The sequence below is a fragment of the Phocoena phocoena genome, chromosome 16 (assembly GCF_963924675.1).
Source record: "Phocoena phocoena chromosome 16, mPhoPho1.1, whole genome shotgun sequence".
NCBI lineage: Eukaryota > Metazoa > Chordata > Mammalia > Artiodactyla > Phocoenidae > Phocoena > Phocoena phocoena.
Window position 1 is genome coordinate 41,057,236 of NC_089234.1, and position 23,596 is coordinate 41,080,831.

At 35.8% G+C, this 23,596-nt stretch overlaps 1 protein-coding gene across 8 annotated transcripts in view; it reads right to left on the reverse strand.

The window, feature by feature from the left end:
* PCDH15 (protocadherin related 15) overlaps nt 1-23,596 on the reverse strand; it is a 714,536-nt gene that overhangs the window by 155,577 nt on the left and 535,363 nt on the right. For all 8 annotated transcript variants that reach the window (XM_065894178.1, XM_065894175.1, XM_065894174.1 and 5 more), the window contains 3 exons: nt 23,205-23,510; nt 20,168-20,392; nt 7,287-7,403 (listed from right to left, as the gene is read on the reverse strand). In XM_065894178.1, the coding sequence (XP_065750250.1) occupies nt 7,287-7,403; nt 20,168-20,392; nt 23,205-23,510 (648 nt within the window). The remainder of the gene's footprint in view (nt 1-7,286; nt 7,404-20,167; nt 20,393-23,204; nt 23,511-23,596) is intronic.

Consider the following 23,596-nt stretch of genomic DNA (forward strand, 5'->3'; position numbering starts at 1 on the left):
GAAAATATGAACAGACCAATCACAAACACTGAAATTGAAACAGTGATTAAAAATCTTCCAACAAACAAAAGTCCAGGACCAGATGGCTTCACAGGCGAATTCTATCAGACATTTAGAGAAGAGCTAACACCTATCCTTCTCAAACTCTTCCAAAATATAGCAGAGGGAGGAACACTCCCAAACTCATTCAATGAGGCCACCATCACCCTGATTCCAAAACCAGACAAGGATGTCACAAAGAAAGAAAACTACAGGCCAATATCACTGATGAACATAGATGCAAAAATCCTCAACAAAATACTAACAAAAAGAATCCAACAGCACATTAAACGGATCATACACTATGATCAAGTGGGGTTTATTCCAGGAATGCAAGGATTCTTCAATATACGCAAATAAATCAATGTGATACACCATATTAACAAATTGGAGGAGAAAAACCATATGATCATCTCAATACATGCCGAGAAAGCTTTCGACAAAATTCAACACCCATTTATGATAGAAACCCTGCAGAAAGTAGGCATAGAGGGAACTTTCCTCAACGTAATACAGGCCATATATGACAAATCCACAGCCAACATCATCCTCAATGGTGCAAAACTGAAACCATTTCCACTAAGATCAGGAACAAGACAAGGTTGCCCACTCTCACCACTCTTATTCAACGTAGCTTTGGAAGTTTTAGCCACAGCAATCAGAGAAGAAAAGGAAATAAAAGGTATCCAAATCGGAAAAGAAGAAGTAAAGCTGTCACTGTTTGCAGATGACATGATACTATACATAGAGAATCCTAAACATGCTACCAGAAAACTACTAGAGCTCATCAATGAATTTGGTAAAGTTGCAGGATACAAAATTAATGCACAGAAATCTCTGGCATTCCTATACACTAAAGATGAAAAATCTGAAATTGAAATCAAGAAAACACTCCCATTTACCACTGCAGCAAAAAGAATAAAATATCTAGGAATACACCTACCTAAGGAGACGAAAGACCTGTATGCAGAAAATTATAAGACACTGATGAAAGAAACTAAAGATGATACAAATAGATGGAGAGATATACCATGTTCTTGGATGGGAAGAATCAACATTGTGAAAATGACTCTACTACCCAAAGCAATCTACAGATTCAATGCAATCCCTATCAAACTACCACTGGCATTTTTCACAGAACTAGAAGAAAAAATTTCGCAATTTGTATGGAAACACAAAAGACCCCGAATAGCCAAAGCAATCTTGAGAACGAAAAACGGAGCTGGAGGAATCAGGCTCCCTGACTTCAGACTATACTACAAAGCTACAGTAATCAAGAGAATATGGTACTGGCACAAAAACAGAAAGATAGATCAATGGAACAGGATAGAAAGCCCAGAGATAAACCCACGCACATATGGTCACCTTATCTTTGATAAAGGAGGCAGGAATGTACAGTGGAGAAAGGACAGCCTCTTCAATAAGTGGTGCTGGGATAACTGGACAGGTACATGTAAAAGTATGAGATTAGATCACTCCTTAACACCATACACAAAAATAAGCTCAAAATGGATTAAAGACCTAAATGTAAGGCCAGAAACTATCAAACTCTTAGAGGAAAACATAGGAAGAACACTCTATGACATACATCACAGCAAGCTCCTTTTTGATCCACCTCCTAGAGAAATGGAAATAAAAACAAAAATAAACAAATGGGACCTAATGAAACGTCAAAGCTTTTGCACAGCAAAGGAAACCATAAACAACACCAAAAGACAACCCTCAGAATGGGAGAAAATATTTGCAAAAGAAGCAACTGACAAAGGATTAATCTCCAAAATTTATAAGCAGCTCATGCAGCTCAATAACAAAAAAACAAACAACCCAATCCAAAAATGGGCAGAAGACCTAAATAGACATTTCTCCAAAGAAGATATACAGACTGCCAACAAACACATGAAAGAATGCTCAACATCATTAATCATTAGAGAAATGCAAATCAAAACTACTATGAGATATCATCTCACACCAGTCCGAATGGCCATCATCAAAAAATCTAGAAACAATAAATGCTGGAGAGGGTGTGGAGAAAAGGGGACACTCTTGCACTGCTGGTGGGAATGTAAATTGATACAGCCACTATGGAGAACAGTATGGAGGTTCCTTAAAAAACTAAAAATAGAACTACCATATGACCCAGCAATCCCACTACTGGGCATATACCCTGAGAAAACCATAATTCAAAAAGAGTCATGTACCAAAATGTTCATTGCAGCTCTATTTACAATAGCCCAGAGGTGGAAACAACCTAAGTGTCCATCATCGGATGAATGGATAAAGAAGATGTGGCATATATATACAATGGAATATTACTCAGCCATAAAAAGAAACGAAATTGAGCTATTTGTAATGAGGTGGATAGACCTAGAGTCTGTCATACAGAATGAAGTAAGTCAGAAAGAGAAAGACAAATACTGTATACTAACACATATATATGGAATTTAAGAAAAAAAAATGTCATGAAGAACCTAGGGGTAAGACAGGAATAAAGACATAGTCCTACTAGAGAATGGACTTGAGGATATGGGGAGGGGGAAGGGTAAGCTGTGACAAAGCGAGAGAGAGGCACGGACATATATAAACTACCAAACATAAGGTAGCTAGCTAGTGGGAAGCAGCCGCATAGCACAGGGAGATTAGCTCGGTGCTTTGTGGCCGCCTGGAGGGGTGGGATAGGGAGGGTGGGAGGGAGGGAGACGCAAGAGGGAAAAGATATGGGAACATATGTATATGTATAACTGATTCACTTTGTTATAAAGCAGAAACTAACACACCATTGTAAAGCAATTATACTCCAATAAAGACGTAAATAATAATAATAATAATTCCTCAGGTAGCTTGTCTGAACTCTGAAAGGATAGTATAGCTCTCAAAATCTCAGCAGAGGGGAAAAAAATTACCTCACAGCTGCAATTATTATGCCTTTATAAAAATACTTTCTGAAAAAAATGTGTAGTGAGAATACTCATTGATGTTTAAAGCCAGTTACTATTGAGAACTTACAAGATCTTTTTCATGGAGCACATTCATTTCATAAATTGATACTGAAACCTACAAAAGATGTCTTCAATATATAAATATTTCTCACATGAATATATGCAGATAAGAAAGTCTGTCAAAATTGCTAATATTAAACATGCTCCAAGTACTGACTTACTTTAAACAAGAATCTTATAAATTCCTCAAATGCATTAAATGGAAAGAATGACACAACAATGAGAAGATATTCCTCCATGGGTTCCTCATAACTTCTTGGAAATTAGCAAAATGTAAGCTTCATTTATTTATCCAAATTTTTCCATGTCTATATGCTCACGAAGGACACTATTCTGTGAGGCATTTACCCTGCCCACAAAGAGACCTCTTGTATCATGGGGTTTGGCCACAGCTTCAGAAAGAATAAAAATATGCAAATGGAAAATTAAACTTGCAGTTTTGTTTTGTGAAAGTTTGGAGTGAGAAGTCTCTAGTGAGCAGAAAGAAAAGGTTAGCAATTTTTAATATCCAAAATGATCAGTCATTCACTATACACGTCTCCGGTGAACTACATAATGTCAATGGTGTCACAAAAGCAAGGCAGAAAATGAAAGTCCTAACAGCTTTAATTTAGGGGAAAAAGATCCCTGGAAGATGTTTTTCTCCCTCTAGATCACTTCAGGTTTACACAACATGCATTTTATAATTCTTAATTTATGTTTGGCAAGAATGTTCTCTCTGGCTTTAAGACCTTACCCATTTCTCCATCTGATATTTTGTGGTTGCAATTTTCTAGTTTAAAATGGGTGGTTCTCATTTCATTCACAAGAAACATGATGCCTTAAAAAAGATCTGGTCAACCTCTAGAGATGCACATTATTATTGCAGAATTGTAACAATACCTACTTATATGAGGGAAAAGAAGCAACGCTTAGCATTATATATATATATCACTCCAGTTAATTCTTACAGCCCTCAAATGGCCATACTTAGGCTTGGAGACAATAAGAAACTTGCCCAGGGTCACAAATAACTAAATTTCTGAAGATGTGGCACATTTTGACAATTCTAAAGAGCATAGAAATAACTGCTTATTTATTCATTTATTCAGTTATTCAACAAGCGTTTGCTACTAAGTACCAAACATAATTAGATGTGGGAAAACAAACTGGAATAAGTTTGGATTCTTGCCCTCAAGGAAATTACCTTCTAGTTTGGAAGAGAGACCATTAATTAAACACAGTGTTACCCATAGATACTCACAGACCTAAGTAGTGGAACTGACATAAGAGCCCTGAAAGATATGAAATTGAAACTATCTTCCTCTAATTAATAAATATTTACAATAGTAACAGAATAGAAAACACTTGGCAAGCTCATCCAAAAAATACTGATTTTGATTTGTGGTACTTACATAAAATAACAAAAGTGAACTCAGTCATAACATTTTGAAAGCTGTGTCATTTTTATTTTCTTAAAAATTTCATGGAATTGAGCTTTTATTGAGCACCTACAGATTGGTATAGGTGCACCCAAATTGTAACTATGCTAATTTAAGGGACACAATTTGCAGCAATGATAGAAAACTTAATGCTGAATACTAGTTATTCCAAATGACTGCTAGTGTTTCAAGGATCAAAACTAAGTCTGATAAAATTTATATTTGTTAGCTGAAATAAGCATGCTCAGTATTCCAGTTGAATGACTGGCATCCACCTTTCATATACTGAAAAGCCAGCATTAGACATTAACTGTTCAAAAAAATACTATTAGGAATGCAAACCTCAGAGCTTCTTCTAGAGAAATGTAGCGTTCAAGCCTGCTAAGTTTCCGTAAACGGGCTTAGGGAGTAAAAAGGAGGCCTTCTCTCTAGGTAAATACTGTAGAGAAGTAATATAACTTATTCAGAAAACAGACAACAGACCAAGACATCTTCTTTCACATCAGTGCAGTGACTGAATGTCAAACCAGGTACTAAGGTCACGGTGTCACACGTGAAGTGAGGATTTTGCCATCCATGCTGAGGCTTTGAGGTCTATCCCACATAGGTAAACAGCAGGCCTACTTTTAGTCTCTCATCATTAGTGTCATTAAGCTTAACACTATCTTAAATTCTATGCTAATGAAAATTTCTTAGAAATATTAGTATTTTAAGATGCTGTGTTGGCTTATGACAGGGTTCACGGCAGTCTGCCCAAAATATGCCACTTGGGCATATTGATTATTTTGAATTAAAGTTACTTAAGAAACAGTCAGTATAAGATGGACATTCTGACTCCTCTTTGTCCCCCTGAAAGCAGGAAATAAATCTCCCATGTGAAAGGTATCCTGCCTGCACCAGGAGAAAGGAAGAAATCCTTACTACCAGAGATAGGGAATTCAAAGACAAGAAGGCCGTGCAAGCAAACCTTTTTACTTCTTTACTAAAATACTACCCCAAGCCCAAACCCCTTCATCTTGTCGGTTCTTCACAAATGTATTGTTTCTTGGTCTAAAAGGTATAAAAGCTTCCTACTTTAGTCACTTATTTGAGCATCATATTTTTATGAGCTCTGGTACAAATTTAAATTTGTTTTTCTCCTGTTAATCTGTCTTATGTCAATTTAATTATTAGACCAGCCAGAGAGCCTAGAGGGGAAGAAAGGAAAAGTCTTCCTCCCCTACATGTACGCTCATTCAATACAGTGCTTTTTAGTTTCTATGTGCAGTTCTGCTTTTCCTATGAGATTGTCAGTTTCTGGAGAGCAAAACCTGGTTAGCACAGTGATTACTATGGAGTTGGTGATCAAAACACATCTTGAATAGAATTGAATTGTAGTCCTAATTTCAAAGTATTTTGTACCTCTGACAGTTTACTTAAAAAGCAGACAAGACACCAATTTCACATCCACCATCTCTATTGGTATGTCCAAGGCTATGAAATTTTGCCTGTCGTATTTCCCAAGATTCAATAAATCAGTTTCAAAGACATTTTAACACACTTGAGAAAAGGAACTTCTGAGTGAAAGGTCATTGCTTTCATGTTAACATTATTATTTTTCAAGACGTCATAGTCACAAAAGACTTTATATGGCTTGTCACAACTGAAGCTGAAAAATGTTATGATTGCCATTTATATTTTATTAAATAAATAGCATTACATAAATACTGTTTATATTAGCAATACAAAACTGAATTTTTAAATCACTTATAATATTGAGATCTTTTTCTACTTTCTTACTTTTCTAAAATGGTTTAACACTTTTAACATTTTTCTAGAATATATCAGCCACTGACTTGTACTTCAAGCTCACCCAAGGTAAAAAATTCAAATCTTCATCATTCAGCTATTATGAGAATAAATAGTTAATACCTATAACACCCTCAAGTTATTTACAGAAAGCATTTTTATACTGGTACTATTAGTTTTTTTTTATTTGTTTTTTGCGGTATGGGGGCCTCTCACTGTTGTGGCCCCTCCCGTCGCAGGGCACAGGCTCCGGACGCGCAGGCCCAGCGGCCATGGCTCACGGGCCCAGCCGCTCCACAGCATGTGGGATCCCCCTGGACCGGGGCATGAACCCGCGTCCCCTGCATCGGCAGGCGGACTCCCAACCACTGCGCCACCAGGGAAGCCCTATTAGTTTTATATGCTATTTTTAATACATTAAGAAACAATATTCAGGAAAATTTACCTCACTTCTGCTATAATAATATTTTAATTAGGAACCCTCTATCTTGAAAGACAATTTAGGGCATCTCAAAAGATGCCCTGAAATTCTGGATAATAAAAGAATCTATTAAATATGTTCTAAAAGCAATACAACTTCAGTTTACCAAAATTAACACATTCAATATAATATTATGTCATATGTTGATTTAGTGTTTGCTAACAAAATATGAATAAAATGTAAAATACCTAAGGATAAAATTTATCCAGGCTAAATTCAGCTTACAATATTCTAAATAAAGAACCTGAATGATATTGATTACAAACGTAGACAATTCTTTCTATACATATTTATCATTAGTACTAGATAAATTGATAAACAGTAAATGTTGAATCCCAGTAAAACAAAAACCATATCCCTAACTGTCTAAGTTCAATAATAATTGCTTGAAATATGGTTTGTACCTGTGGATGCAAGAGGCAAAAGTACATCAAATGTATGTGAGTGAACAGAGTGGAACTCACACAGACTCACTGCACTGTCTTGGGAATTGGGTCATTTATAAGTGTTAAAGATTTTTCTCACTTTAGTTCAGGGTGTTAATCAACGTCTTCTACTTACAGGAGGGTCTGCATCTTCAGCATAAACGGTTGTGATAGGTGTACCCTTGGCGGCATCTGGAGCCACTATCCCTTTGTAGATCCGTTTACTAAATACTGGAGGATAATCATTCATATCCTGTAAAAACACAATTAAGAATTTAGTGCTTCTGTTGAAACCAGGTGAGGTACACAGTGACTAGACCGGCTCCATCTCTTCATATCACACAACCCATTTGCCACTGTCAGCCTTCCATCCTCTCAATTCCATTACACTCACTTCAGAATGGCACCCCAGAGGAAACTGCCAGAGTTCCTATACAGTATCAATGTGTGTGATACCTGCCCCATTCTACCAAAGGCCATTCTACTCAAGTAAAGAGGCTGTCACACACCCTGTGCTCCTCCAAATACATCTTTCAGATATTTGGAGTGATGTGTGAAATTTTCTCTAAAGGTACTTCTAATGGTATGATGCAGTTTTGAACTCTGAAAAGTAGGAAAACATTCATAAAAGGTGCCCTTCTATGAGACAGGTGTAGAAGACAGTATTTTTGTTTGTTTTGTTGTTGTTGCTTTTAAAGAAAGCTCTTTAATGTTTCTGTTGCAATTGCAAATTCTTTATATATATACTTAGCATAATAGTATGATTATAACATTTCAAATGCAAATTGTGAAATATCCTTTTATGCCATCTTACATTTTTACAAACATAAAATGATTAAAGGATGTTTTCCCTGCACCACACTACAATAATGACACATAGGTTAGATGTTCTCAGTCAGAAAACAATTTTAATTTATTTAAAGATTTTTCAAAGTGATTTATATGCATCCTTTAAGTTTTCACAATTCAATGATATAAATGCATTGCTATTATGTTTATTCATTAAATGATATTTATCAGGTTCCTCCCATTTTTATGACCCAATGCTAGGCTCTGGGGACAGTGTGGTGGCTCAAGAAAAGATGTTCCTGAATTTGTCACTTAACTGCCATTTGACAGGTAAAGTTACTGATTCTGCCAATAGCTTAGCAACGTCGCCTAAATTAATCTACTTATTTGGCAAAACCACTAATTAGTCTGGTCTCCTGAGAGCAAGACCATGTTTTTCTCAAACATTTTATCTTTGATGGAGAATTTCAAATCATTTTTTTTCTCAAAAATAATGTTTATTAACCTGGCTGATTTATCTTTCCTAAATTTACTTTTTAAAAAAATAATCATTGTACCCTGCATTTTGCAGGGCACTTTTGGTCAAATATATTTGAGCCCCAAACTAAATTTGTTAGTTATCTTATTCTCCTTGTCATCTTTTTCTCACTTGATGTTAAAAACAAAAGAAGAAAAAAAAAAAAAAAGAAGAAAATTATTCTACACAGTCTTTGATATTTGCTCTGATACAACAATTTTTTTGCACAATGTAAATTGGAAACACACAAATTAACTGATTAAAAACACCTCTTTTTGCAAAGAGGTCAGGATAATTAACTATTACAATCAAATCGAGCTTGCTTTTATGTTCACAATAGACTTCTGAGTCGTGAATCTGAAAAACCCTGTAGATTCTAGTAAAAATTGGAGACCTTGAGCTGTAAGAAAAACTGAAAAATAAAAAACATCATTTTCTCTGTTTTGACATGTAGTATTCACAGCCTCTACATGAAAAAGACTTCCTTTATAAATGATGAGCTTTAGAATCTGAACAAGTAAATAAACCTAGGAAGCACTGGTTCTCTATAATGAGGAGAGTGGAGGGTATTGATCTTGAGGTTTCAGGCAGGGGGTGAATATATAAAACATTTGCATGCACACTTCCTCCTGCTTTCAAGAGTGCCAATTATTTTAACAAGTGAGTCTTGTAACCAAAGGGGTAGAACTCCTCTTGCACTCCTAAATTATAACTTCTGAAGGTTAGAAAAGGAGCCCAACTGTGATTTTTCTCTACATGAGTTTCCCAAATCACATAAACTCAATATATTCCTATGAATTTTCCTCTCCCGCCCCCCCCCCAGGGGACATTAAAAATCTTAATGTAATCTTAATTCTTCAGGGAAAAAAATAATATGTGATTTCCTAGTTATGTCAATACAGCCGCTGACAGTGTTGAGTACAGTAGCCTTTTTATTTTTTGGCCGGGAAAGTAGTCACCGATCACCTTCTAACTGAACACACAGTGGACATTTTTATAATCTGGCTTCACAAACTGATTATACAGAAACCTAAATAATTGAACACCACTAAAAGACTGGTATCCCCCTTTGGTCTGCTTGCCACTGACAACGTGAAGAATAAATCAATACAGTTATTGTAGCTGTGTTTCTTCTTCTGGTACATTGTACATATTTTGAGGTTACAATCTTTCACTGTGGCTAAGCTATGTAGCCAGTTGCACACAGTTCTTGCATGATGCATTATTTCAGATTAGAGAATTTACTGAAATGCAATGCCAAAGAGCATAATCAATACTTCATTATATTTATGCTCCAGGGATGTCTGAAGAAAAATGTACATAAATCTGCTTCTGTACAAATGCTCTACTATGCAGCAAATTAAGGATAAACTCCACTCTCCAAACGCAAGCCCTATTCTGTTGCCCATTGTTCCACTAGAGGGCAGTATTGACAGAAATAAAATTTCATTTTCTATTGTCTTGTTAACAATTTTATTATTAAGTTTCCTTTCTGTGGCTATACTTTTTGTTGGTCTGAACAAAAATTACTTTTCATGTTTCTAAAGAGTATTCTGAATATTACCATCTTGAACTAAGACTTGATCTTCTTAGAAAAAAAGATTGTTGTACAAGTACGCATAATTAGTTTCCATGTATCAAGCAACAAAAACTGCACCTGAAGATAGTTATCTAAGAGGAAGAAAATATGAGTTTCATTTATTTATTTTCTAAACTCGTCTAAAATAATCACAGAAACCATTTCTGCTTTGACAGACCACAGAGTAGATTTAAGGAATCTTTTTTAATGAGCATACCAGGAAGATAGGAACTTGCTGGTGAATTTACAAATTAATGGCACGTTCTCTATTGAAAGCGATGAGAAATAGATGACAGAATTTTTAATTTCTGGAATCATAGGCTGAAAGCTGTTCTCGATAAGAGGCTATTTTCCTGACAGAAGAGTACTAACTGGTTATATTCCGATCATCTTTCTTTAAATGATGAAAATATAGAGAACGTCAGCCCTCATCTTAAGCTCTCATGCATGCTCTGTGAGGAGACCAGATGGTGTGCGCCAGTGGGTGGAATGGCTCCTACAGTACCCTCTAGTGTTATCACTAGCCACATAGAACCGTTGGCTGCCCTGCTCTCTGAAATCCCTTAAGGCTTATGGAGCTGATGCCTCCTCTTCCTTGGCAGACGACACAGTTGATTTTTTCCTCTGCCTGTTACCAGTTCTGTTCTGCACTACCAGACACCCTCTGTTTACTGTTTCAGTTGTTTTTTTTTATATTATCTACCTTCTGCTGTTTCTTCCGTCTTGGTTTCTTTACTTGCCTTTCTGTCTTTTCTGACTTCTCTACCTTCTCTTGTGATTCTGCCACATAGGGTCATAAAGGCCCTATCTCCAACCAACCAAACAAATCTTTCCTTTTATGTTTTGCATGGGGCTCTCTTAAACACAAGTTACAAACTTACCTCAATGTTCTTTTTTGTTTTTGGATCAAAACCTGTACTGGGAAGATTCTTTCTTAGCTGCCTAAATTTGTTTTTTGTTTTGGTTTGGTTTTATTTCTGAGTTTGAAGCTTTTCTGGATTCTTGGGGGATAGTATTATCCCTAATGTAAGGTAATCAAGGTTACACTTTGCCACAAGTAGCAAAATGTACACTATAGCTCTCAGTATCACAAATATTGATGGAGCTCCCACTGTGCATTAGGTAGTACTTTAGGTGCTGGGGATATGGTTACCACCAAGAAAGATACAGTGCCTGCTAGTACTGAGCTTACAGTTTAGCGTGGAAAGCAAAAAATAAATAAATATTAGCAAGTGTGATGGATGTTATGAAAGAGAAAGTATAAGGATGTGATGGGAATATATAGTTAGGAGTTTAAATTTCACATAGGATGCATCTCTGTTACCTGAGCAACTGCCTCATCACTCATGCACTCTGGCAGGTAAAACAGTCCTTCAAAATTGATGGTTAAATTAGAAGAGGTTAACATTGTGTAATGTTGACAAATCCACTAATTTAATATAAAATTCCATTCCCATCTAGTTTCTCTGAACTGGAATGGTAATATAGGGGGAAGGCAGTTGATAGGTTTTTGGATTTTTTTTCCAAGCCATGACACTGTGGTCAATTGGGAGAATATGTGCACATTCTAAGCTTGAATATTTGAGCATCAATTCAAATAACATCACCCTATTTCAGACTTCCTCAAAAGTGCATCACAATTATATATATATGTATGTGTGTATGTATATGGTTTATTTTTACTGTATATCAGACGTTATGCTAAGTGTGTTAAATTTATCATCTCAATTAATTTGCCTAAAATAGATGTTAGCTATTATTATTATTGTTCCTATTTTTAGAATAAGGAAACTGAAGCTTAGAGAAATTAAGTTGCTCACGATTATCCAGCTAATAAAGGGTAGAGCTAAGATTTAATTCTGGTATGTCGGATCCTAAAGGCATCATTCTGCTACTTGCAGGTGAGGAGAAAGGGAACTGGCAAAGTCATCAGAAGATTATACATAAAATGACTTGAGTAGGATTTTCATTAAAATTCCACACATAAAATTTTAAATACCTCTTTCCAAAAATATTTTACATTTTTAAGAATTCTTCTAACTAGTTACTACAATTTTATCTTGGCAACCTTGCAAGCTTCTAAACACTGCACAATTCTAATCTATTTCCCTGAAGATAATTTTTATAATTATTTATGAAGCTTTTTTTTTGGTAAAAAGAGACTTTCAGCAGTCATATTTGTACATTTTAAACAACTTATTCAATATTTAACCCTACAAATAGTTATTTTCACTAAAACCTAATAAAGTTTTTTCCAAATTGCATTCTTTGGAAAATTAGTCCTATCAAAAGCTTTACAAATGAAATTCCATGATCAATGGTGGGAAATCACGTTTTATTTTCTTGAGATTCACAACATACACTAGCACATTTAAGGCTCCTATATAAAGGCCTACGGCATAGATATCGGTTTATTTTTAAATATACCAGTGTTTCCCAAATCTACTTGTCTATGTAATACTTTGTGTATGAGACACCCAGTACCATCTTGAGGAGCTAGTGCTCTATGAAGTATATCATGAGAGACCCCGATGATGATAATATATTGAAGGCACAAATTATTACTGTTTGGAATACTGTATGACTTTGGTGAAGTCAAGTTCTCAGAGTACATACTGAGGACACCAACATATCAAGAGTGCCCCCCTGTATGAGGCAGCCAATTCACTGGGGTAGAGATCGCAGCTATAGTCATGATAGGATTGGAAAATGGTACCAATGCTTAGCAGTAACTAGTATCAACAAGGCTTATCAGCATCTATTGTCCCCACTGGGAGAGCTGTGGTAAGGCAAGCCTGGTCTCATTTGCCTTGGCAGGCAGGGAAGAATGTGATCATCACTGAAGGGTAAAATTACTTAATTGTGTATACTCTATAAGTAAAGCATTTTCTTGGGACTCCCAGAAATCAGTGGGTGATATATGGGGAGCCATAGCAATATAAATTACTCCTGTTTAAGATATTATGTTATCTCTGGGCTTGTACATTTTTATCTGTTTCCTCTGGTTTGGTTCTTCAGTGAAAATATGTTACATCTTTGTTGTAAAGCTGTAGAATAGCAGAATAGCAGATACTTTAAGAAACCATCTGAATCAGCCCTATGACACACCCTCCTTGATGTATTCATATTCTTTAAACACGGAAGTGAATATATTAGAAAGAATATACTCTTAAGAATCTGATAGCATAGAATAGAACAGAGGGTAATATTTGAAGGCCATAGTCCTAAATGGGTATTTTCTCCAGGTGAACCAACCTCAAGGTGAAAATCAGCAAGTCATAAAAAATAATGATCAATCGGGAGGAGGGAGGAGGGTTAAATTAGAAGTATGGGATTAACACACCGCTATATATAAAGTAGATAAACAGCAAGGATTTACTGTGTGGCATAGGGAACTATATTCAGTATCTTATAATGGAAAAGAGAAAAAAATATATGTATGTATAATTGACTCACTTTGCTGTACATCTAAAACTAACAATATTGTAAATCAACTATACTTTAATAAAAAAAAATAATGATCAATTAGACCATAATCCCACTAGTTGGTCCATTGAAGATATCTTTTACTCAGTCTCCTCCCTCCAGAGCAAGGGAAGGAAAGATGCTATAAATATTGAAATGTCCAGAGTTTCTGATTTGTTTGAATCCTGGATTATCTCCTTGTCTCTCAAACCACAGTTCCTTTGACCAAATCAAAACAAGGACTCTACTAATACTGTCACCACAGAACATCAGCGGCAAATCACTGCCTGTCAGGTGTCCATAGTTTGGCAAATGCCACCTTGGTACTGGGCATTGAGTTTCTATCTATCTTCTTTCCTATACACTTTGGGGGTAGGAACATTCCTTTCCTTCGCAGAAGAAGAAACCACTCTGAAAGATGAAAATGCTAGCTCTATCTTCCAAGACTCACCGTATTTCCTAATAACCTCAGCCCTTCTAGATGGTCTTTCATTTCTGGTCCCTCCATCTATCCCTGCCTACTCCCATACCTGCACCCTCTTTTACAGGTAAACACAACCAGGGGTGAATTCAGTCTCCTTCCTTCACAGAAGCATCTCCCTCACTCTCTCTCCTACTCGCATGCAGCCATTCTATCTAAAATTACAATCAGCAAATGACTTAAGTCATCTGTTTATCTTGGACAAGTTCTTTACATTCCTTTTAATGCTATCCAGAATTATATACACATTTAAATATTTCAATCTTTCTGGCTTATATTCAGCTTTTGGCTTACTATAGAAAACAGATCTTCTCTTTCCGTGTATTTTCTATATTATATTATTATAACTCAGTTTGTAAGGGCAGATTTTTCTCTGGATTTTATGTGTAAAACTATTTAGAATTTTATTTCATTTTCCAGAGGTTTACCCATATCATGTAATTTACTATTATCACAGATTCAATTCTTATAGATATTTAATAAATATACAATGAAAAAGGCCTTGTTTTATAAATGTTCTGCAAAACCTTTGCAACAAAAATACATATTACTTGTACGATCATGATTAGTTTTGTTTTGGATCCTTGAAATTTGACACCAAGAAAGCTCTTTGCAGGTGTCTGTGATAAAATTCCATTTTCCTTCTACTGTGAAAATATTTTTCCTTTGAAATAAATATTATTTCAATTATCTCAAATACTTCAATTTCCCCATTATCACTTCAATTTTTAAAAAGTTTGATGGACTAGATAGGAAGTACCTGATCTTTTTTTCCTTCTTTACAAAAGAAATTATGTTTCTGCTCATTTTCAAAGAGAGATCTACAAGATGTTTTCCCCTTGGTGACTGTTTTGGGTAGAAATATCTCTTGGCAAATCCTATGCAATTATGTTATCAGTAAAACAGCTTGTCAGTACTGCAAGTTAACAGACCAACAGCAGAAAATTTGCAAGCTTGGGAAAGATTTACATTTGTAGAGAAATGAGAATTGTATTCCACTCTTCCCTTCAAAACAAACAAATACGATATTTTTATGGGCCCCAATAGTATACAATACAGTTTTAAAATTCTCTTTGTGATAATCTTATCCTGAGTGATCAGGAGAAAGGAAAGCAAGTGTCAGCCTGCATTTGGAGAAATGTTCACCAAATTTTATTATGCTTAAATAACCTTGAAAAAGAAAACAAAGTGGCACTGAAAAATGTCTAGAATTAAATATTAAGTTTTGTTTTAAATGTACAATAATCCAGAAATAACTTTGTATAGGTCAGGAACCCCTGACCAATGAAATAGTTTGACTTCTCTAAATAAGATAGAGCAACTGAGACAATAACATCACTCTTATTTCTAAAGAAAGAAAGAGCCCATCAATGAGCAACATTTCGCACAAGCTGATGTAGAATCCTTGAGTGAATCCCCTGTATTAAAATAAAGGGGTGGTTAGGGAATGTAGAAGGCATTTTAAGAGACTGAAGTCCCAGATAGAGAATGAATCTTATTTAGTGCACATCCTGCTTGCTCAGATGATAGTTTGGGACTCAGTTTGACACCAATGACTTCTTCCATCAAAAAAAAAAAAAAATCCAAGCACATCAGTCTAAACTGAAATTAGAGCAGCCAAGCTAGAGTCTATGAGGGATTATAACTCTCCATTATCAACCACATCTATCCTGAGAGAGAAGGCTACATACCACTTGAGCATCCATCTTTGAATCTGGGAATTTTAGGGTGAAGGTCCTTAGTAGCAAATCTTTTCTTCACTTATTGCCCAGAACAGCCAATAGATGGACCATTTTTTCTATTTAAAATGTTTTTAGTGTTCAACACCATCAAAGCATATGGGTAGGCAAAACCAGGTAGATGGTCCAGAAGCCATTTTGCTCATTTAGTTCACTTAGGTCAGTCTCATCTTTTAGTCTTTTTCATGTCTTTACCTATCATGGCATCTTCATAACCACCAATATTATCATGTTCCTAAAATTTCTGTAAGATTTCTAAATTTCTAAATGTCATATCATAATACTGTGGCAAAATAATATTTCTAAATATGCACTGAAGCCCCTCAGGCCCTCGATGATTTTGTATTGTTCCTTGATCCTTCCCTAGACTACTAGAGCACTGAAAATCAATGTCTCAGGAAAGAGAGACACAAATAGAAAAGCAGCTTACCCAAGAAAAGATTTTGATAGTTCACATTGCTATTCCCAAAGAGAACTTAATGCTGAATAAAATTTTAAGTCCCTGAAATGATACATTTACAAATCCCTGAAACAGATAAAATTCTTAGGACAGAGAAACACAAAATGGAAGGAGTAGATACAGAACCATCGTGGACCCCAGAGAAAGAAGGAATGCAGACCCTAATAAAATACTCCAGATAGCGTTAGGGCATCTGAGAATGGAAAGGATTTGTGTTCCCCTTTCGAATGTATTGGGGTTGGCCAAAAAGTTCGTTCAGTTTTTTCCATAAGGTGACTCTAGTAGCTAACTTCATTCGAAAAAATTGTTAGAATGTATTGGGACAGCTGCCATATCAGCATGCGTTTAAAAAAAACAACATCAAAACTGGTGAATTTTTGTGTAGCCATTGTAATATTGAAGATGGAAGAAAAAAGCAACATTTTTGGCAAGTTATACTTTATTATTTCAAGAAAGATAAAAATGCAACTGAAACGCAAAAAAAAAAAAGATTTGTGCAGTGTATGGAGAAGGTTCTGTGACCGATCAAACATGTCAAAAGTGGTTTGTGAAGCTTCGTGCTGGAGATTTCTCATTGGACAATGCTCCACGGTCAGGTAGACCAGTTGAAGTAGATAGCAATCAAATTGAGGCATTAATTGAAAACAATCAACGTTATACCACGCAGGACAGCCGACATACTCAAAATATCCAAATCAAGTGTTGGAAAATCATTTACACCAGCTTGGTTATGTTGATCACTTTGATGTTTGGGCTCCACATAAGAGAAAAAACCTTCTTGACCATATTTCCACATAGGATTCTCTTCTTAAACGTAATAAAAATGTTCTGTTTTTAAAACAAATTGTGATGGGTGATGAAAAGGTGCTACTGTACAATAATGTGGAACGGAAGAGATCATGGGGCAAGTGACATGAACCACCACCAACCACACCAAAGGCTCATTTTCATCCAAAGAAGGTGAGGTTGTGTATACGGTGGGATTGGAAGGGAGTCATCTATTATGAGCTCCTTCTGGAAAACCAAACAATTAATTCCAACAAGTGCTGCTCCCAGTGAGACCAATTGAAAGCAACACCTGTTACCATCAGGTAATGCAAGACCACATATTTCTTTGATGACCAGGCGAAAACGGTTACAGCTTGGCTGGGAAGTTGTGATTCATCGACCCTAATTCACCAGATGTTGCACCTAAGATTTCAATTTATTTTGGTATTTAAAAAATTCTCTTAATGGAAAAAATTTCAATTCCCTGGAAGACTGTAAAAGGCACCTGAAACAGTTCTTTGATCAAAAAGATAAAATGTTTTGCGAAGATGGAATTATGAAGTTGCCTGAAAAATGGCAGAAGGTAGTGGAGTAAAACGGTGAACACATTGTTCAATAAAGTTCTTGGTGAAAATGAAAAATGTGTTTTTTATTTTTCCTTAAAAACTGAAGGAACTTTTTGGAAGACAGCAGGACTCCAGGGAAGAAGTGACATCATGTGTGTACCAGCAGATAAGCCTAATTCACGTGTAAAGTAAAGGCAATGGAATAATCCCCACATCCCACCCTGATTGCAGGATTATCTTAACAACAACAGCAAAACACACAAGAAAATCCACACTCAAAGATCTTACAGTCAAGAGCATTAGAGCATTTACCTATATGATAAATATAGTTATGCTAATCATATACTGGTGAAATCTTTAACAATCTTCTATGTTTTCATATCAATATTTTATTGTCTAAGAAAACCAATTGCATACCTTATTTATCAGGTAAACAATCAAACAAAAGTGATGATTTCTTGTACCATCATTTATACCTGGCAGTGCCCTTTAAGAATGAACATTGTACAAAAGCTGCCTATGACCTTCTGTGCCTTATAACCTGTGTACATACAGCCCTCTATGGAAAGCTGCTTTCAAGAACTGAAGTCATTCCCAGAACTTTCCACATGCTTTAGGTAGCCAACTAGAACCAGATGGTGTAAAGTCCTGAGTAATTTATCATAGGTGAATTCTGCTAAACAATTTACCTCAAACACATTACAGGTTGTAATTCTAGGCATCTCAAGCGGCAAACTTTAAATGAACATAGGTTCCTATGGTTTTCTGAATGATCTCCAGAATCAGACAACCTAACAGAACTGGTGAGTCAAATAACTTGATCCCATTCAGTTAGGATACATTTCTAGTGATGTAAGGTGACTGCAAGAAGTACAAATAGTCCTGCTGTATAGCAGACCAATGTGTGGTTGCCAAATTTGTATTGCAGTTCTACCATCTATAACTAAATATTAATTCAAAATTTACACATACTTCCATGTTTTCTTCTAATTTCATAGATTTTATTTTTTTAACATGGAAACCTGGTCTCAGTGGTTACCTGGCAAAATCTGAGTCATAATCATAAATCATATATTTTTTGTAGAACATATGTGAACATAATATGAATTAAAATATCTATATTAAAGTGAACTTAAATTGCTTACCCAATTAATCTTATTCACGTATTTCATTCGTGGACTTATTGAAACTTTCTATAAGCTTCCTTGTAAAGTCTTCATTTATCATATAGATCTTCTGTATCCTTGTCACTCTCCCTTTTTCCTTTTCCTTCTCTCCTCTCTCACTCTTTTGCTCTCACTCTGTGTGAATCTGTTTCTTTCTGACTAGCTCTGTCTTTTTAACCATTCAAACTCCAGTCGGGTACCAGAGAAAACATGTTAAGAGGGTAGTTTCAAATTTGTACTTTCTTCCCCGGACCAAAAATCATACAAAACATGTTTATGAAAGCACTTTTATGTCACCAAAGAAATAAAGGTCATTTGAAGTCATTTTTTAGTACTAAATACCTTTAATAAAGCAGCTCGAGGATCATTTGTATGTGTATATTTGTAACTGAAGTATATTTTTCAACATCTGATATTCACACAACCTGTGTAAGAATCATCTGTGTACTTTTCTAATATACTGATGTCTCAGATGCTCCTGTGAGAAAGGTGCCCCTTTGGGAAGGAGAAGAGGGATCTGAAAGTTGGGTATGCAGCTCAGATGACCTTTATATACACTAACATGTGAGAACTGATGAATCTTTCCTCATGTCTTCTTTTAAATACACAGCTTAACAATCACAAGAAACCCTAAAGGTGGAAGACGACATGCTTTTCTAGGCAATCAACTGGTGCAGGGTATTTTATTAAGCTAGAAGGCAAATCTAGAGAGGCTGAGAGAGTCCCCAAGGTCACAGAACTTGAAAATGGTTGAGCAAGAAATTAACCCCAATTCCATCTGATTCCAAAGCTTGTTTCATTCCAGAATCTTGAGTTCCAACTAAACTAAACTAACTAGTTCTTGGGGGCTTAGAATTCTTAAACTTTCAGAATCCTCTTATGTTTTTTAATTTTTATTTTTTTAAGTTGAAGGATTTGGATGAAGTTATTATCCCTGGTGCTGTGGAATCTGGACTAAAGTGTAGTCTAGAGAAATTATGACTTGATTGAAGTCACAGAGCTAATGGTGGACCCAGGGAGACACAATGTTTGAACTCTTATTTAGTGGTTCTTTCAAACTTTTTTTTTTTTTTTTTTGCGGTACGCGGGCCTCTCACTGTTGTGGCCTCTCCCGTTGCGGAGCACAGGCTCCGGACGCGCAGGCTCAGCGGCCATGGCTCACAGGCCCAGCCGCTCCGCGGCATGTGGGATCTTCCCGGACGGGGGCACGAACCCGTGTCCTCTGCATCGGCAGGCAGACTCTCAACCACTGTGCCACCAGGGAAGCCCCCAAACTTATTTTTTATAAGTTAAATAATATAGTTATTTCCCAAGTCTTTGTAAATACTGTACATTCAAAATTTTATGTTCTGGCTCTGGTACCACATATAATTATGAATCCTGCCCCCAGATATTATACTATAGTGTGGATTTAAAAAAATAACAAAAACAGGAACTACATGTAGAGAGTACAAAGTAGGCAACCAGAAGTCATCTATATTCCTTACCTTTACTATCACTGTGACAGTAGCAATACCAGGTGGCATTGTTCCATAAATATCAAAGGCCTCCACTAGAAAAGTGATACTTGCTTCCTGGTCTGGAAATGCCTCATAGTCCAAACTCCTTAAAAGGGAGAGCTCTCCTGTAAATGGATGTAGTGCAAAAATGTGCTTCACTTCCGGACTTCTTATCCGATAAGATACATTAGCTCCGAGGTCAACATCTTTGGCCTGTAACAAATTAAGAAGAAGAATGGTTATATCACTGCCATTGCCAAAATAAAGAAATGCAGGACTGATAGAAGTCATGTGTCAGTACCTAGAACAGCATGAAATGAATGATGATCAAAAGGCATGTTTCAGAGAGAAACATTTTTTAAAGTAATTTACCAGATAGAGGGAGAGGGAGAGAAAGAAAGAGAACAAGTCAGAGACAGAGACCCATGAGGTTTTGTCATTGTTGATCTTGTTACTGTACCTATTTTATTTGAAAAAATCACTAATTAAAAGGATCATACCACAGTAAAGAAATAAATATTGTCATAAATGATTGCTTATTATTTCCTGACGATTGTATAACCATGAAAAATAATACCTTAAATAAAAATAAGTATTAGTGTGTGCTTTCCATAAACATAACAGGTTATTAAAGGGCTATATGAAAACGTAAATATATCTTCTCACAAAGATCCTATAATACATTTCTAGAGATCACTCTATTATACCTCCCTTCTTTTAACTAATACTTATTGAGTGTGCACAAGGTGCTATAGAGATGCACAAGATGAATACAAACAAGATACCTACCCTCCAGATTACTGTCTCAAAGAAGAAATAAGACAGAAATACCAAAATAAAAGGGATACATGGATGGACCTAGAGATTGTCATACTGAATAAAGTAAATCAGAGAGAGAAAGACAAGTATCATATGATATCACTTATATGTGGAATCTAAAAAAATGGTACAAATGAACTTATTTACAAAACAGAAATACAGTCACAGATGTAGAAAACAAACTTATGGTTACCAGGGGGAAAGGTAGGGGAAGGATAGATTGGGAGATTGGGATTGACATATACACACCACTATATATAAAATAGATAACTAATAAGGACCTACTGTACAGCACAGGTCTCTACTCAATACTCTGTAATGGTCTTTATGGGAAAAGAATCTAAAAAAGAGTGGATATATGTATATGTATAACTGATTCTCTTCGCCGTACACCAGAATCTAACAGAACATTGTAAATCAACTATACTCTAATAAAATTGTTTTTTAATTCCCATTTCCAAAACTAAAGTCATTAAAGCGAAACATTAAAGCGAAACAAAAAACAGCTGAAAAAACAGGTTTCAATAGGAAGTCTTATAGATGACTCTTTCATTCAGTAGTAGAGACTGGCAAAGGCAACTCTGGCAGAGGAAATGGAATGGAGCCAAGGACAGAGTGGGGAAGGTCAGGGTGCGTTAAAAAATGCATGCAGTAAAGCAAGCATCTTTGTGAATGTCAGTCTTGGCCCCCTCCAAACAGTTATCAACATCACAATGGGAAAGACACTGTTAAAGCACAGATTTTATGATGTCACCTTCCTGCCTAAAAATTCTTGTTTTCCATTTCATTTTGGATCAACTCCAGTCTCCTTAACATGGTGAGAAGGACACATATATTTTCCAGCCCTTTAGCTCCTCACTCTTCTCTCCTCCAGGATTTTGAGCAGGTTCTTCCACTGCCTTGAATACTCTTTCTTCCCCCTTGAATGCCTCTTATTTGCCCCTCAGTTCACAATTTAGAAATAAACTTTCTCCAGGAAACATTCTCTTTGTTCTCAAGATTAGGTTAAAGAGCCCCTCCTGTGATCTCCCAGGTTCCTTGCATTGAGGACCTCTATATTAATTACCAGTTACTTGTCTGTTTGCTACACCAGACTGAAAATTCAATGAAAGCAGGAAACCTGTCTTGTTCATGTTTGAATCCCCAGAGTCTAGCAGAGGACTTGGCATGCAGTGAGCACTGAAAATATGCTTATTGAATAAAGGAATGAGTGAATGAATAGATGAATAGAAGAATAAATGGAGAAAGAATGGCCCTCTCCACCAGCATCTGCCTTTTTTAGATGTATTAATGTTTGCTCACTAAGTAAACACATATTGAGTTGAATTATGGAAGAAACACAAGTTCCTGAAATGCATGCTAACAAAATTCAAGTTGTAGACTGCAGGTTGAGAAAGGACTATATTTTTTTCTTACAAAATACACTTCATAGACCACCTATGTCATAATTAAAGAGGTTGTGCTTAAAATGCAGACCTCTAGGCCAATCTAACCTACTGAATCAGAATGTCCAGAGTTTCTGGTAATAATTTATTTGAGGACTGAAAAAAAGAGGCTTAGCTATGAAGACACTAATAAAAAGGAGAGTTAGACTTCTGGAAGGATGCCAGTTGTGTACGGAAAGTGAAAAAGATATTACAAAATAATAGGTACAGCAATATCCCATTTCTGTAAAATATGAGGCAATTCTGTACATGTATATATGTGTATGAATGTATATATATATGTACACACTTGCATACATGTGTATTTATATATATATGTAAATAGTTATTTGATATCTGTGTGAGCACAAACATAAATGTAACAGAATACACATAAAATTTAATACCGAGGTACAAGGTGAGAGTCTATTAAGTTTTTTTTTTAAATAGTCTCGTATTGTCAACTGTTGCAATAAACATTTAGCATTACTTTTGTAAATTAAAAAGAAATCTGTTAAGAAGTGTTATTCAATTTCTCACAAAGGCAACTTTTCTCCCTTTAAATTTTGGTATATCTCTAAAATAGGGTTGTTAGATAAAGCACAATATGTAATATTTGAAATATTTGAATGCTTATATTCAAATTTACTCACTTAGCTGAAATTGAAATTTAACTGCATATGCTTTTTTTTTTTTTTCTTTTAAATTTACTAAGTCTGGCAGCCCTACATGAATGTCAAATCTTATACAGAATTCATGAAATAATTGCTTCTTCCACACACCTCTACTTGAAGGAAACTGGTCCCGGCTGGCAGATTTTCTTCAACGACGACAGTATATGTTGAATTGGTGAACACAGGACTATTATCATCAATATCCAAAACCCTGATGGCCACTGTTAGAGTTGAATAACGAGGGTGTACCGCTCCATCAGTTGCCACAACAACAAGTTCATAGTAGTCCCTGACTTCTCTGTTAAGCTTCACTGATGTGTAAATGCTCCCATTGGATGTGATACGAAAAAGATTATTGAAGTTACCCAAACTGTAGTATACTTGGCCATTTATTCCAGCATCAGCGTCTGTTGCCTAAATAAAATTAAAAACAAAGGAATTCACATAGTACTCTGTTATGATTTTTTCACATTACATTTTGTTATGCTGCCCTGCCAGAA